Source organism: Hypanus sabinus, chromosome 2 (genome assembly GCF_030144855.1).
Source record: "Hypanus sabinus isolate sHypSab1 chromosome 2, sHypSab1.hap1, whole genome shotgun sequence".
In the NCBI taxonomy this organism is placed as follows: domain Eukaryota; kingdom Metazoa; phylum Chordata; class Chondrichthyes; order Myliobatiformes; family Dasyatidae; genus Hypanus; species Hypanus sabinus.
In genome coordinates, this window is record NC_082707.1 from 3,556,566 (window position 1) to 3,573,723 (window position 17,158).

The window sequence follows — 17,158 nt, forward strand, 5'->3', positions numbered from 1 at the left end:
TATTGATAAAGGGGAAGTTTGGGAGAAGTAGCAAGTAAGAGATGTAATGGAAGGGGAGAGGCTGATATGTAGATGAGCTGCTGGAGAATTCCATTGGTGTGGAGTTTACATGTTTGAGGTGGAAGTTTGGGAAAGATTGGCTGGCAGCTGGCGTGGAGGTTCCACCCCTTTGTACCTTACCTGTTTAACCAGGTCTACATATAGGAGAATCTGGTTTAAAACACACACACACACACAAACACACACTCTCTCTCTGTCTCTCACTCAATCTGAACTAGAAGTCCCAGCATAGACAGAGCCAGGAACCTGGAGCCAGGCGACGGCACTGCTGTGCTCATCAACATTGCTGCAAACATGCTGTACTTGGAGAATGCAGCCCAGCCACAGTACAGCGAGGTAAGCTGATCTGTCAGTATAGAGAGCTCACATCTACTGAGACCGAATCTGCTCAGTTTGCATCCTGGTGTGATTTATCCATGCAGAATTGCCCTTCATAACGAACACCTTGAAGTACAGTCTCCAGACTCTGCATTGCAATTGAATTAAAACTGTGATTTTTTAAATAGTTTGCACATTCATATTTAACTAACTTAATTTAACTGATAGATGGCTTTTTTAACACAGAGTAGTGGGTGCTTGGAATGTGCTGCCTGAGGTGGTGGTAGAGGCTGACACATTAGAGACTTTTAAGAGGCATTTAGATAAGCACATGAATATGAGGAAATTGGAAGGATATAGACATTGTTTAGGCAGAAGGGATTAGTTTAGTTGGCCATTTGATTAATAATTTATTTGGTTTAGCACAATATTATTCCATGTTCTAAATTTCGAATGTCCTTTTGAACACTTCATCCAAGTTCAAGATCAGCCACTATTAGAAATAACAGCTGTACAGAATGCTAATTCATTTTTTGAAACAACTTTGTCAAATCACCTTCCCCCTTACTCTTCAGTCCTGATGAAGGGTCTTGGCCCGAAACATTGACGGTTTATTCATTTCCATAGATGTTGCCTGACCTGCTGAGTTCCTCCAGCATTTTTGTCTGTTGCACTGGATTTCCAGCATCTGCAGAATCTCTTGTTGTTTTCACACCTTGAGTTAGTTTTGGAAATTTGGTGAGAAGCTCGGAAATTATGTGTTTGTAATAGGGTTGACATTAAAAATCTCGGACTTTGCTGTGTTTCAATTTTTGGATCATGGGTAGTGAAGATCTGGACTTTTCTACACTATTGACGTTGCAAACCTTGGTGCGATGTCATTGTCTTGAGGAATTTTGTTGAATATTTAGTGAAGGCAGGTAATGGAATGAAGTGTGTATATATTTTTCTGTGGGGTTCTGCACAATCTGCTTTTTAAAACTGGTTTGTCAGTAACGCTTTAGTACGTGTAAAATTGTGCATCCAGTCTCCCAAAGTAGTCCAGGTGAACAGGCTGGAGGTTTGGAAATGTGTGCAGCAAGTGAAGTGAGCTAGCAGAGTCCAGTGATGAGGGAAAGTTGCCTTTTGAAAGTGTGCGTTAATGCTGTAATAATGCATCAGCCCTGGTCAAATTCTGATCTTTGGAAAGATAAGACGTCTTCTTCAAATTAAACAAAACAACATCCCATATTACTGCGGGCAGTCCAGGTTACATTTGTTTGCCAAAAGGCAGCCTCCAAATAACATGTTCAGGTTTTTGGTCTGTTTATCTGAAGCTTAATCACTGCTCACTTTGAACAGATCTTCAGTGATGAGCGGAACTCACACGTTTCTGCAGCACGGATACCTCATGTCCCTTCACTGGCCCTACTTGATTCTCTTCAAATTGCAGTCGAACGTATTTACTCAGATCCATGATACTGTACAGCCATTTACTTATCGCTGAGTGATGTGTTACTCTTACTAAATGACGGATGTTTAAAAGCGACAGTCAGAACTCATTAAAGTTCACAATCAGCCAAATGCGGGCAGTGATTGGTAACTGTTAACTGTGATTTATTCATTGTTTCATGTCACTTCCATATAGACATGCAGATCAGAATCAGGTTCAGTATCAGTGGGATAGGTGGTGAAAGCAGTCAAAGCAAACCTAATAAAAAGCTATCAATTACAATCAGAAGTGTATATATATTAAATAAGTGGTGCAGAAAGCCAGTGCTCATGTGTTCATTGTCCATTCAGAAATCTGATGATGGAGGGGAAGAAGCTGTTCCTGAAAAGTTGATTGTGTGTCTTCTGGCTCCTGTACCTCCTCCCTGATAGTAGCAACAAGAAAAGGGCATAAAATGGGCGATGGGGAAAGGAGAGCAAAATGATAGTTACTCCAGATCTGATGCAGCATAAAAGAACACAAAAACAATAAGACACAATAAATATAAGTACATAGGATAGCTTCATAAAGTAGTGGTGTTTGGGGAATAGGAGGTGATTTAGTGAGTGGAGTTGTATGAATACTTTGCAGTTTTTGATGATTATGTGTATAATGTGAGTGTATGCCTTTGTGCTCCTGTACCTCCTCCCTGATGGTAGCAATGAGAAGAGGGCATGTCCTGGGCGATGGAAAGTCCTTAGTTATGAATGCTGCCATGGTTTTGAGGTGTCACCTTTTGGAGATGTCCTCGATGCTGGGGAGTCTGGCGCCCATGATGGAACTGGCGGAGTTTACAACTTTCTGTGGTGTTTTCCGATCCTGTGCAGTGGCCTCTCCGACAGTGACACAGCCATAGAATGCTCTTCACAGTATGTATGTAGAAACGTGACGGTCTTTAGTGACGTATCAAATCTCCTCAAACTCCTAATGAAATATAGCCACTATTATGCCTTCTATTAATTGTTTCAATATGTTGGGCCCAGGTGAGATCTTCAGAGATGTTGACAGTCAGAAAGCTTGCACTGTCACTCAGGAGCTTCTCCAAGAAAGAATCCTCTGAGACAGTTTCCATAACAAATATGGGCAAACACATACCAGTGAGCGTAAAATCAGCAAGCAGTATCGAAAAAATATCAAAATAATGCATGCAGCAATTAGATGTGGACATGAGATTCTGCAGATACTGGAATTCAAGAGCAAAACACACACACACACACACACACACACACACACACACACACAAAATGTTAGGAGAACTCAGCAGGTCGGGCAGCATCAATGGAAATGAATAAACAGTTGACTTTTTGGGTTGAGACCCTTCATCAGGACACTTGTAAGGTTCGATGGGCAAGTGGGCAAGAAGACTGCTAAATTGAATTGAATTGAATTGACTTTATTTCTTACATCCGTCACATACATGAGGAGTGAAAACTGAGCCAGTTGATGACTTCTTGGCAATCAGAGGTGAACAGAACCAGAGCAAGGCGTCCAAGGCGAGGAGAAGTGTTGGAGACGGGAGAATGAAGCGGGGGAATTCTTACCAAAGAAGTGGACTCAGAGATAGAGACGAGAGAAGAGGAGATGGGTGTCATGGCGAGGAGAAGTGTTGGAGACGGGAGAATGAAGTGGGGGAATTCTTACCAAAGAATTGGACTTGGAGATGGAGATGAGAGAAGAGGAGATGGGTGTCTTGGCGGGTGTGGAAGTCAGTGAGGTGCACATGAAGGAGGAGAAAAGGAAGGCCCTCGTTAAGGACAGAATGTTCTCAGAAGAATTCTTCAGAAGAGTCCTGAGGAAGGGTCTTGACTTGAAATGTCGACTGTTTAATAATTTCCATAAATGTTACCTGACTTGTTAATTGGATGTGGAAGCACTTTAGAAGTTCTTCAATATGGAAACAAGGTTGTCAATACCAGAGTCTGTATGCCTCCAGTTTCAATGAGATTGGTTTTGGACCGCTAAATGTGCAAAGAGCCTCAGACCATAAAGGAAAAAAAATGTAATAGTTAATACACTCGCAAATTTCTACAGAAGTACCGTGAAGAGGTATCTTAACTAGTTGTGTCACTGTCTGGTATGGAGAGGCCACTGCACAGGATTGGAAAAAACTGCAGAAAGGTGCAAAATCAGCCATTTCAATCATGGACACCAGCCTCCCCAGTATCGAGGACATTTTCAATAGGTGATGCCTCAAAAAGTTGACAGCTAGCATTAAGGACCCCATCATCCGGGACATTCCCTCTTCTCACTGCTGCCATTAAGGACCCCGTCATCCGGGACATTCCCTCTTCTCACTGCTGCCATTAAGGAAGGAGGTACAGGAGCCTGAAGACACACACTCAATGTTTCAGGAACAGCTTCCTCCCCTCCAACATCAGATTTCTGAATGGACAATGAGCTCATGAACTCTCCTTCAGTGTTTTGCCTCTCATTTGCACTACTTATTTAATTTATTTTTCTGAATATGTTTATTGTAATTTATAGATTTTTAAATATATTAATTTTTAAATAATTTATATATTGCAATGTACCTCTGTGCAGAACAATATATTCCACAACATCTGCTGATGATATTAAACCTGATTCTGATAAAAACAACTGAAAAATAACCACCAAATGGCTCACACCATGTATTTTCATACTGTTCCAAACAGTAATGTTTGGGTGGCTATTTAAAATACCTTTGTGCTTGATATCTTTAATCAGTAGTTGTGGGTAGAAACTGCCAAGCAAGGTTTAATTCCGCAATGCACTCAGTTGTAACCACAGAATTTCTATCACCAGCACCACAAGTCTGGTATGATTAGGATCCACAACACAAAACTGTGCAGCATGGTAACATGGTGGTTAGCACGATGCTATCCCAGTTTGGAGTGTTGGAGTTTGGAGTTCGATTCCAGCATCTCTCTAAGGAGTTTGTACGTTCCTTCCCGTGGACGTATGGGTTTCCTCCGGATGCTCCAGTCCGGTTTCCTCCCACAGAGCAAAGATGTTACGGTTAGTGTGTTAATCGGTCATTGTAAATTATCCTGTGATTATAGGGTTAAATATGTGGGTTGCTGGGCAGTGTGGCTCATTGGGACAGAGAGCCTGTTCTGTGTTGAATCTCTAAATAAAATAAACTAAAATGAAATAAAATTTTAGATGTTAAACCTGGCTATTGAGCATGCCGACAGTAGTAAAGATACTCACTCGTGGTGGAGTGTCAGCCACATGGTTTTAACTGGTGGTTTTATGTTCTATCTACATTTTGTGTAGGTCTGGGCACTAACTTAGTGGATGGAATATCTGAGCATTTGTGACCTGGTTGCTCTAAATTACCAGCACACTGCAGTTAGGGACTATTTTCATCTGCCGCTGAGGGAGATTGAGTATTCTGCCTAATTGCAGTGTTCAGTCAGACGAAAGAGAACAAAGTTAAACCCTCAGCCTGGCTGCACGTTGCTACTCTTTAATGTTGATCAAAGCACTCTCGTCATCTCGAGAAGTAATTTATGGGGGTTAATAATTCCCCACCTGTCCAGTGACTCAAACAGTCCTGATGGGATACACTATCAACCTTCATGACAGTTCTAATTTGAGCACTGGGCAAAACTATGTCCTTGCATAAAGTATGTTGAGTATTCTAGTTTATAGAGAATTGTCTGCAGTTTTCATTTGACTTGACTGTGATTGATTGCAGGGTGGGGTGGGTAATGTCATGTAGAGAACGGGTGACCATGGAGAAGAGGGCAGACTGAACCTATTAAAAAGGGTGAGGGAGAGAGTAGATCCTCATAAAGATCTGTGAAATCATCTATCTGCAGATTCTCAGGAAATGGCTGAGGGCTTAACTGAATTAGAATCAGAATCAGCTTTAGCATCACTGGTATACATGAAATGTGTTTTGTGGCAGCAATACATCAAAAAACTATAAATTACAATAAGAAATGTATATAAAAGTTGAACTAAATAAGTTGTGCAAAAAGAAAGTAAAAAAATACTGAGGTAATGTTTATGGGTTCATTGTCCATTCAGAAACCTGATGGCAATGGGTAAGAAGCTGTTCCTGTATCGTTGAGTGTGTGTCTTCAGGATCCTCTACATTGGCCTTGATGGTAGCAAGTATTGTAGACAAGCGGGCTGAGTATAGATAGATACAATGGCCAATGGAAGGGCTCATTTCTAACTGTAAGACCATTATCATTTAGCATACTCCCTGTGGGATCCACGTATCAAATATAGAAAAATAAAATGGTAGCACGGTGTTTAACGTAATACTGTTACAGCTCGATGTGTTCTGGAGTTCAGAGTTCATTCTGTAAGAGCTTGTACATTCTCACAGTGAACAGTATGGCTTTCCTCTGGGTGCTCTAGTTTCCTCCCACAGTCCAAAGACACACCGGTCATTATAAATTTTCCCATTAGGCTAGTATTGAATAGGTGGGTTGCTGGACCTTGTGAATCGTTGGAATGGAAGGACCTGATCTACAGTCCTGTGAAAAGTTCTGGGTGCCCTATGGTTTCAGATGGTGTGGCCTCCACAGAGCCCTGATCTCAACATTACCGAGGCTGTTGGGAGGACCTGGAGACACAGAAGCAGGCAAGACAGCCAAAGTCTGCAGAAGAATTGTGGCAAGTTCTCCAAGATGCTTGGAACAACTTACCAGCCGATTTTCTTATAAAACTGCAAAACAGTGTACCTAAGACAACTGGTGCAGTTTTAAAGGCAACAAGTATTCACACCAAATATTGATTTGATTTAGTTTTAGACTTTTTACTGCTCTTTGTAGTATTTTTTGATTTTAAGAAACATTTAATTATTTTTGAAAGCATCGTTGCTTTACAAAATTTTTACATTTACCAAAGATTTTTGTGTTATTTTCAAATACCATACATTAATAGCTCAGAAGTTCAATTTTTGCTGAAATTTGGATTTGCAGTAGCAGAGTATTGGGAGTAATAGCGGTGCTGTGAAATCCTTTATTTGTACCAGAAGGAATTGATGAGACATCAATTTGACATCTTATCTGCACTACAACACTCCCCTCATGATGAACTGGATTATCAGTCTCGGGCTTCATATTCACGTCTCGAGATTCTTGTTTGGACCTGGCAGAGTTGAAAGGGGGATTACAAAGCTGCTTACAGATGATGCAAAAAAGACAATGTTATTGAATCATAAAATATAATTGGAAATGATTGATGCTGTGTTTAATGTTCTCTGTGTTAGAACAGCTGCTTAAATGGCTATTTTAGTGACCTGGGACATACATACAAAAATGTGCTGGAAAAGGAGCTGTAACATCATGACAGATCCCACCCACCCTACTCATGGACAGTTTGTCCCATTCCCATCAGGGAGGAGGCTACGTGGCATCCACACCAGGACCACCAGACTTAAAAACAGTTCCTTTCCCCGAGTAGTGAGGCTGATCAACACCTCCACCCACAAACCCACTCCTCCACACCCCAACCTCCACTACTTTATCATTTCCTGTCAGTCACCTTATGTACAGACACTCCTGTGCCCATTGTCACTTTATGGACATACAATCAATCTTATGTACAAGTGATTTTTATTATTATTTTGTCCTTTATCTTATTGGCTTTTTGTGCTGCATCAGATCTGGATTAACAATTATTTTGTTCTCCTTTATAGCTGTGTATAGGAAAATACATTAAAAAATCTTGAAGCTTTGATATCCTGTCAGATTGAAACTTTCTTCCTGTTTTTTTGGTGTTCACCCAATCTTTGAGCTATTGTGATGCCAAGAAGCAGCTGAATGTACTGGAGGCTACAGGATCAGACAGAATCCTGGCTGTAGAACTGAAAATCTGTGCTGTGTCCGGAGCCATGATGGTTCAAAGCAGTTCGATATTGCTGTCACAGTGACAGTGTGGAAAACTGCCCAAGCGTGACTACTCACAAAAACTCACTGTTAATGACCTGCCAATCAGTCAATAACGTATGTCTGTCTGTCTGTCTTGCTTTATTTGTCACATGTGCATTGAAACAGAGCGAAATGCGTCGTTTTACATCAGTGACCAACATTGGTCCTAGGACGTGCTGGGGGCAGCCCGCCATCACTATGCTTCTAGTGTCAACATCTCATGCCCTCAACTCATTAACCCTAACCTGTACATCCTTGCAATGTGGGAGGAAAGGCACATGGTCACCATGTTCACTGACGCATGGTTCTGGTTAGCTCCTATTCTCATCACATCCTTGGTCCAAACAACTAAATTGCAGACTGAAGAGTAAAATAACTGTCCTTTACATCACCATAAGACATAGGAGGGGAATGAGGTCATTCAGCCCATCAGATCTTCTCTTCCATTCCATCATCCCTCTCAACTCCATTCTCCTGGATTCTGTTCATAATCTATAACACCCTGACTAATCCAGAATCTATTCATCTCTGCCTTCTGTGGCAATGAATTCCACGGACTTAGCACTTTTTGCTTAAAGAAATTCCTCTTCTAAATGGATGTTCCTCTATTCTGATGCTCGCTGATGAAACCAAGTCTGTTCAAAAGCAATGTGATCACTGTGCCTGCCACCTCAAACAGAGTGGGACCAGTGACATACCTATTGAGGCTACAAGAGCAGTCAGAAGTTCAGTAGCTTGTGACATGACATCCCAAAGCCTATCTACAGTCAAGCTTGTAATGGAGTTCCCACCTCCTGCCCAGACGAGCACAACGCCATCCACCTCATTTAATTGATCGCTATACCAGGATGTAATGCTGAGTCTTTATAAAGCATTGGTCAGGCCACACGGAGTATTACATGCAATTTTGGGCCCTCTATCTAAAAGAAAATGTGCTGGCATTGGAGAGGGTCGAGAGGAGGTTTGCAAGAATGATTCTGGGAATGAAAAGGTTAATGGATGAGGAGCATTTGGTGGCTTTGGGCCTGTACTCACTAGTATTGAGAGGAATGGAGGGGGGACCCCATTGAAACATATTGAATATTGAAAGCCCTGTGTAGAGTGGATGTGGAGAGGATGTTTCATACAGTGGGGAGTCTAATATCAGAAGGCACAGCCTGAGAATAGAGGGACATCCATTTAGAACAGAGATGAGGAGGAATTTCATTAACCAGAGAATAGAATTGAATTGGCTTTATTTCTTACATCCTTCAGATACACGACGAGTAAAAATCTTTACATTACGTCTCTGTTCCAATGTGCAATTATAGTAATTTATAATAAATATTATGTACAACAGGATCATCAATCTAACATAGAAATACAGTTGCATCAGAATGAATTAATCAGTCTGATGGAACCTGTTGGACCTGTTTTTTATGCTGTGGTACCATTTTCCAGATGGTAGCAGTTGAAATAGTTTGTGGTTGGGATGACCCGAGTCTCCAATAATCCTTTAGGCCTGTCTTTGTAAATGAGCCGAATAGTGGGAAGTTCAGATCTACAGATGCGCTGGGCTGTCCACACCACTCTCTGCAGAGTCCTGTGATTAAGGGAAGTACAGTTCCCATACCAGGCAGTGATGCAGCCAGTCAGGAGGCTCTCAATTTTGCACCTATAGAAAATTCTTCGGATTTGGAGGGGCCATACCAAACCTCTAACTGTCTGAGGCAAAAGAGGTACTTCTATGCTTTTTTCACTACAAAGCCAGTATGTACAGACTACGTGAGATCCTTGGTGATGAGTTTGCTGAGGAACTTAAAGTTGTTCACCCTCTCAATCCCAGATCCATTGACGTCTAAAGGAGTTAGCCCGTCTCCATTCTTCCTGTAGTCCACAACCAACTCCTTTGTTTTTGCAATGTTGAGGGAAAGGTTGTTTTCTTGACACCACTGTGTAGAGTGATGATTTCCTCTCTGTAGGCTGGTGAATCTGTGGAATTCTCTGCCACAGGCAGCTGTGGAGGCCAAGTCATTGATGATATTTAACGCAGAGGTTGATAGGTTCTAGATTAGTCAGGTCATCAAAGGGTATGGGTAGAAAAAGAGAAATGGGGTTGAGAGGGATAATAAATCAGCCATGATAGAATGGTAGGGCCGAATGATCTAATTCTGTTCCTGTGACACTGCATCATTAATTGTCCAGCCTTGAATGGGGATGTGAGGTTCATTTTCATCCCTTTTACTGAGTACTGGCTGCCGGGTTCCAGCGCCTGGGTTCACTGGTGACTCTGTGGTGTACTTTATTGACACCAAGAGGGAAATTCTTTCGTTACAGCAGCAACATTTAAAAACCCACTTAGCAGTGTGCAGACTTAACTAATAATAACGTACACAGTAATAGTGTACAATAGTGTGCAATAATAATGTACGAATAATAAAACAGACTATTGTACTCTGATGTGTGTTCTCCTGTCACACAGAAACGAGCTGTTGTGAGAAGGATCCACAAGCAGGCACGTCTGCAACAGCTTCACATGCAGAACACCGGTGCATGCAGCTTATCCCTCCTGTCCCAGCCACTCTGCATTGGCTTCCTGTGCCTTTTAGAACTGATTTTAAATTCTTTTGTTTTTAAAGCTCTTAATGGCCAGAGTACATCACAGAATCGGTTTTGTTTTATAATCCTGCTCGAGCTCTCAGGTCTCTTAAATCGACAGCTCAGCATCTTGAACTACGCTCTTAAACTGTGGAATTCAAAATCTAAAACTGTAAGGGATGCAGACAAAGTCGATACTTTCAAACACCAGCTCAAAACCTGTTTATTTAACCCTGCTTTGAATGAACACCTTTCTGTCTTTTCACATTTATATGTATTTCTATATTTTATTTCCGTAAAATCTTAATGTTCTGGATAAGTCTCCCACCAGTCAGAGATGAGCATCACCACTGGGGGGCAAGGGCACCAGATCAGAAAAAGCTGAGGATAGTTGTAAACACAGCCAGCTCCATCGTGAATTAATCAGCACTACCTCACTATTTTCCATCCTTTTTCCACTAATTTTATTTATGTTTTAGATATTTATCTCTTATAGTAAGTTATAGTTTTTTTTATTATGTATTGCAATGTAAAACATATTTCAAAACACATGCCAGTGATGCTAAACCTGATTCTGATTCTGAATCTATTTATTTAACCTTGCTTATAAATAACAATCCTTTTGTCTTTTATCTTCATGTTCCTTTTTCTTTCATTTGGACATTTACACTTTATGCCAGTGTAAAGCACTTTGAACTGCATCGACTGCATGAAAAGAGCCGGATAAAAAAGTTATTATCATTGTCATCCTGTTCCCCTCAAAGCCACAACTGGTTTACAAGGAACATAAGTTTCACCAATCAGTCTGTGCCTTGATTGTACACTCCCAGGTAAAGAAAGACAGGCACAAAAAGTATGACGATCAGATGAAACAAAGTGGTATACTCAGCCGTTTTAGTCTATGAAGCAGACTTAGTCAACAATGTGGCTTCAGGCTCAATAATCATCATTTTTTACCCAACCACCTGTCCCCATGAATCATTCTGCTTCTTACACTCAGCATTACAAAAGCAGAACAAAAAAAACTTTTTAAAGGTCAAACTCAGGGACTGTGCAAAGAATGCCTGAATATTTGAAAAGCTGGATTTAAAAATGAACTATAATCACTGAAATACAATGGAGGCTGCGTTTCTTGAAGTGCTTTATGGTGCCAAGATTCAGGATTGAAGATTCTTTAATGTCATTTCCAATACACAAATGTAAAAGAGAACAAAATAATTGTTACTCCTGATCCGAAGCAACACAAGAAAAGCACAATAAGATGAAGAACACAATAATAATAAAAAACAATAAATATAAATACGTAAGATAGTTGTTTGATTGTATGTCTATAAAGTGACAATGGGCACAGGAGTGTCTGTACATAAGGTGACTAACAGGAAGTAGTGGTGGTTGGAGGGGTGGGTCAGTGGGTGGAGGTGTTGATCAGCCTCACTGCTTGGGGAAAGTAACTGTTTTTGAATCTGCTGGCCCTGGTGTGGATGCTACTTAATCTCCTTCCTAATGAGAGTTGGGTAAACAGGGTGGGTGGGATCCTTCATGATGTTACTGGCCCTTTTCCGGCACCTCTCTGTATATATATAATTAAGAACATACAGTGATGGAGAGGCAAGGACTTTGGACAGATTTGAGTGTTCTATAATACCTAGGACAATTTGCCTTTTGGATGGAGCAGAAATCTATAATTGAAGGATAATGTTCTGAATTGATTACATACAAAATACTCATTTCTCAGAATGAGATGGGAAAAAGTGATGTTGGAATCTGAATGCCATCCTTCCCAAGGACAAGGCTGATCAAGATGGCAGTGCCCAGAAATGCAGCCGCTTTGATTGTGCATGTGCATGTACTTGTATTTATATTTTTGTTATCATTATCATGTTATTATGTGGTTTTCTGTGCTGTATTGGATCCAGAATAACTGATTTTATACTCCTCCGTTACACTTGTGTGCTGGAAATGATATTAAACAATCTTGAATCTAGAATCTTGAATATGGCATTAAATGCTATTTTTGATAGTAAAGATTCAAAGTACATTTATTATCAAAGTATGGAGTGTAGAACCCTGAGATTCCTGCAGGCAGCCACAAAAAAAAGAGCAAATTGCACAAACACCAAGAAACAAGCAAATAACACAGAACGTTAAACATCATCAAAACACAGAGCGTTGACAGAACCAGTTCCGTGCTGAAACACCTCGAAGAATCACACAAATAGGAACAAAACAGTAAAGAAAAGCACATGGAAGATGAATCGCAGTCCCCAGCAGTGAGTCCACGGTCGTAATCAGCACCAAAGGCCGTTAAGTGTCAAACTGCAGAGTTCCAAAAGTGAGTCCACAGTCGTGTAGAAGCACTGAAGACATTAAACATCAAACTGCAGAGTTCCCCAAAAAATGAATCCACAGCCACGAGCCACCACAGCCACGTGATTGCACTTGGTGGTATGGGACATAAGATTCCTGCACCTTCCACTGGAGATGCGATGGGGAGACTGGTCGAACCCCGTTTGTTTCCACTCTCAGCCTTCTCAATTTTAATCTTGCTTGACGCTTTAATCAGTACAGAGTAATGGAGTCAACACGTTTTCTGACCTGCTATCTGGTGTCAATGACCACCGCACCAAAACCCTCAGTTCGTTTCATCGGCTCAAAATGGAAATTACAGGCTTCAGTCAATTGCAATTCAGGAGAAGTATATTTAAAGGAACAAAAGTATCTGAGGATGTCACTGTTGGTCACTGGCAACATCTTGCCTTCTAATAACGTCACAAATTCCAAATAAGGAGAAATTATTTACAGATTATTAGTTTTTGCCATTTCACTACGTCAGCCCTTCATGATTAATGTCACACCTGAAACACCTGAATACTATTGATAGTTTTGATTAGTTTTACCTGGTTAAGTCAGTAAGTAAAATAAAACAGCCCTTTACCTTCACCAGCCATCTGGCTTCAGCTTTCACCACCCAGCTTTTCACTTCACCCACCTGATCTCACCTATCATCTTAGAGCTTGTTCTCCCATCCCCTCCCACCCACCTCTCTATTCTGGTGTCTTCCCCCTTCCTTTCCAGTCCTGTTGAAGGGTCTTGGCCCAAAATGTTGGCTGTTAATTAATTTTCATCGATGCTGCCTGGCCTGCTGTGTGTTGCTCTGGACTTCCAGCATCTGCAGAATCTCTTGTGTTCAGATATTTCCTGCCCCTTCCTCCCTGATTCACTACTCTCATCTATCATGATATCATCTTGGTGACATACAAAGGATTTGCAAGTTTCCATATCATGTAGTTTCAGGCAGGGGTGGAAATTGTTGTTGACCTCCTTTGACTTCAGACATGAAGAATTACATCAGTGCTTTCTCTAACCTGGAATTTTGGAGTGCATACCACACTGCAACACTTGTCTTTTCCTAAACCTCTTCAGACTTATCTATACTGATACGGTGCACAGCAGGCCCTTCAAGCCAGCATACTTACCCCCAGCCTAGTCACAGGACAATTTACAATGACCAATTAACCCACTAGCCGGTATGTCTTTGGACTGTGGGAGGAAACCAGAGCACCCGGAGGAAACCCATGCACACACAGGAAAGAACGTATAAGCTTACTTACCGAGGATACAGAATTGAACTCTGAACTCCAAGGCCCAAGCTCTAGTAGCATCACAAAAACTGCTCTACTACCATGACTTTTACTAACTGGTGATCTTGGGGACCAAGTTCATAACTCCCTCAAACTGGCTACACAGGTTGATAGGGTGGTTAAGAAGGCATATGGCATGCTCGTCTTTATTAGTCAAGGCACTGAGTTCAAACATCAAGGAGTTATGTTGCAGCTTTTTAAAACTCTAGAGTATTGCAAACAACTCTGGTCACTACAATACAGGAAGGATGTCGAGGCTTTGGAGAGGGTGCTGCCTGGATTAGAGGGCATGTATTATAATGAGAGGTTACACAAACTTAGATCTAATAGTGATTTTATAAGATTATGAGAGGCACAGACAGACAGTGTCTTTTTCCCAGGGTTGAAATATCTGATACCAGAGGGCATGCAGTTAAGGTGAGAGGGGGTAATTTCAAAGGAGATGTGAGGGGCAAGTTTTTTTTTACACAGAGTGGTGGGTATCTGGAATGTGCTTCCTGGGGTGGTGGTAGAGGCAGGTACATTAGAGACTTTTAAGAGATGTTTAGATAGGCACATGAATGTGTGGAAAATGGAAGGATATGGGCCTCGTGTAGACAATTTGATTACTAATTCAATCAGTTTGGCACAAAGGGTGAGTTCCTACGCTGTACTGTTATGTGCTCTACGAAATTCCAGATCACTGCTTATCAGAACTACAGGCATGGTACTTAGGGAATCATAAGCTTCATACCATCCATCCTAGACTAAGATTTGAGATCTACAGCCATGTTTTCAGTGTTTGTGGATGAGGCAAGTGATTATACAACTTCTGCTGTGCTCGAAACAAACAAAGAAATTGGAAGAGAAAGATTTGTGATAAATCGGCAATTACTTCTACAGAGAATGTACCAACCCCTTACAGGCAGCCGTGGGAATCGAGCCCTGGCACTGTAAAGCAACTCTGCTAACGTACTGCCCCATTTTATGTCAGAATTCCACTCTGCAGTTTTTTTCTTTCATTTTCATTTTCATCTTCTAGAGGGTTGGAGCTTAAAACCATTCTATGAATATCAGTGATATATAAAACATGCTAAACAACAGATCATTTGTTTGAAAGTGTGCAAAATTCAATGAACTAAATCTGTTCAGATAATGCATTTCAATTAGCCCCCCTGAGTTTAAATGCAATGCAGGAGACAGAAGCCTCCTCATTTTGAGGGACAGGTTGGACTCATTATGAAAGTTGAGTGATTAACACCTTAGTGACATGAATCTAACCAGATCAACTAACCATTTGGACACTAGAACCCATCGAACTGTCAGTAGAGCTCCAGACAAGACCTTACTCTGTCTAGATGACATGGCGGCTGGTGTACAATATCCAGGATCTCAACATTGTTTCATGTCGTTTCCAGTACACAAATTTAAAGGAGAACAAAATAATTGTTACTCCAAATCTGATACAGTGCAAAAAAACCCCACAATAAGCTAAAGAACACAATAAATATAAATACATAATATGGCTTATATAATATAGATTGATAGTCCATAAAGTGACTCTAGGCCCAGAGTGTCTGTACATAAGGTGACTCTGACAGGAAAGTAGTGGAGATTGGGGTGTGGAGGGGTGGGTTAGTGGGTGGAGGTGTTGATTAGCCTCACTGCTTGGGGAAAGTAACTGTTTTTGAGTCTGGTGGTCCTGGTGTGGATGCTACGTAGCCTCTTCCCTGATGGGAGTGGGACAAGTAGTCCATGAACAGGGTGGGTGGGATCTTTCACGATGTTACTGGCCCTTTCCAATCACCTCTGTATATGTTTCCTTGATGGTGGTGTAGGCTGATCCAGGACGGGTACTTAAAGACTGTGCTGAACAACTGGCTGATGTATTTACGCGAATTTTCAATCTGTCTCTGCCTCAGGCAACGGTCCCCAAGTGCCTGAAGTCAGGCCATCATAGTGCCTGTCCTAAAGAAAACATACATCAACAATTTGAATGACTATCGTCCGGTTGCCCTCACACCAACAATAATGAAGTGCTTTGAGAGTTTGGTCCTCTCCCACATTAAAGTCACTATCCCTGCTACACTGGACTCACACCAGTTGGCCTATAAAGCAAACAGGTCCACGGAGGATGCCATCTCATTAGCTCTTCACACTGTCCTGACACATCTGGAGGGAAAGGGCACATACATGAGGATGTTATTTGTTGATTATATCTCTGCTTTTAATACTGTCATCCCCAGCAAGCTCATCTCCAAACTCCAGCAGCTAGCCCTCAGCTCATCACTCTGCCACTGGGTCCTGAATTTCTTGTCAGAGCTTTCACAGGCAGTGTGACTGGGCCCTCACCTGTCCTCCACCACTATCCTGAACACTGGTACACCACAAGGTTGTGCATTGAGTCCCATACTCTACTCCCTCTTCACTTACGACTGTGTACCTGCATTTAACACCAACACCATCATCAAATTTGCAGACGACACAACAGTGATTGGGTTGATCTCCAACAGAGATGAATCGGCGTACAGAGGGGAGGTACAGAACTTAGTGAGCTGGTGCTCAGAGAACAACCTGTCTCTTAGTACAGCAAAGACTAAGGAGCTAATTATCAACTTTGGAAAGTCACGGGATGATGAGTACGCTCCAGTCTACATTAACGGAGACACAGTGGAGAGAGTGTCCAGTTTCAGGTTTCTGGGAATACACATCTCAGAAGACCCTACACGGTACACTAACACCACAACAAAAGTAAAGAAAGCACAGCAACGCTTGCTTTTTCTCAGGACACTGAAGAAAGCTGGTCTACCTGAACAGATGCTGGTGACCCTTTACCGCTGCACCATAGGGAGCATCTTAACATACTGCATCTCTGTGTGGTATCTCAGTTGTACAGCAGCTGATAGGAAAGCACTTCAGTAGTCGTCTCTAGCGCACAGAAGATCATCGGGACACAGCTCCCAGCCCTGGAGGACACCTACAGCTCACACTGCCTAAGGAAAGCTACAGCATCTGTGCAGACAATACACATCCATGCAATCATCTGTTTGAACTTCTTCCATCTGGCAGATGTTATAAGATTTTCAATGCCTGCACTTCCAGACTGAAAAATAGCTTTTTCCCCAGAGCTATAATTGCTCGGAACCAATTGATCAAGCATCATCCATAAATTTGTTATATTGCTACTTTCAATACTGGTTTTATAGTTGCCATGCATCTGAGTTGTGCTTTTGTTCTGC

The 17,158-nt window shown here is 41.6% G+C and overlaps 1 protein-coding gene across 1 annotated transcript in view; it reads left to right on the top strand.

The window, feature by feature from the left end:
- The first annotated feature begins 259 nt into the window (after positions 1-259).
- tp63 (tumor protein p63) overlaps positions 260-17,158 on the top strand; it is a 151,693-nt gene continuing 134,794 nt past the window's right edge. The window contains exon 1 of the mRNA XM_059988234.1: positions 260-396. Coding sequence (XP_059844217.1) covers positions 355-396 — 42 coding nt within the window. The 5' untranslated portion in view covers positions 260-354. The remainder of the gene's footprint in view (positions 397-17,158) is intronic.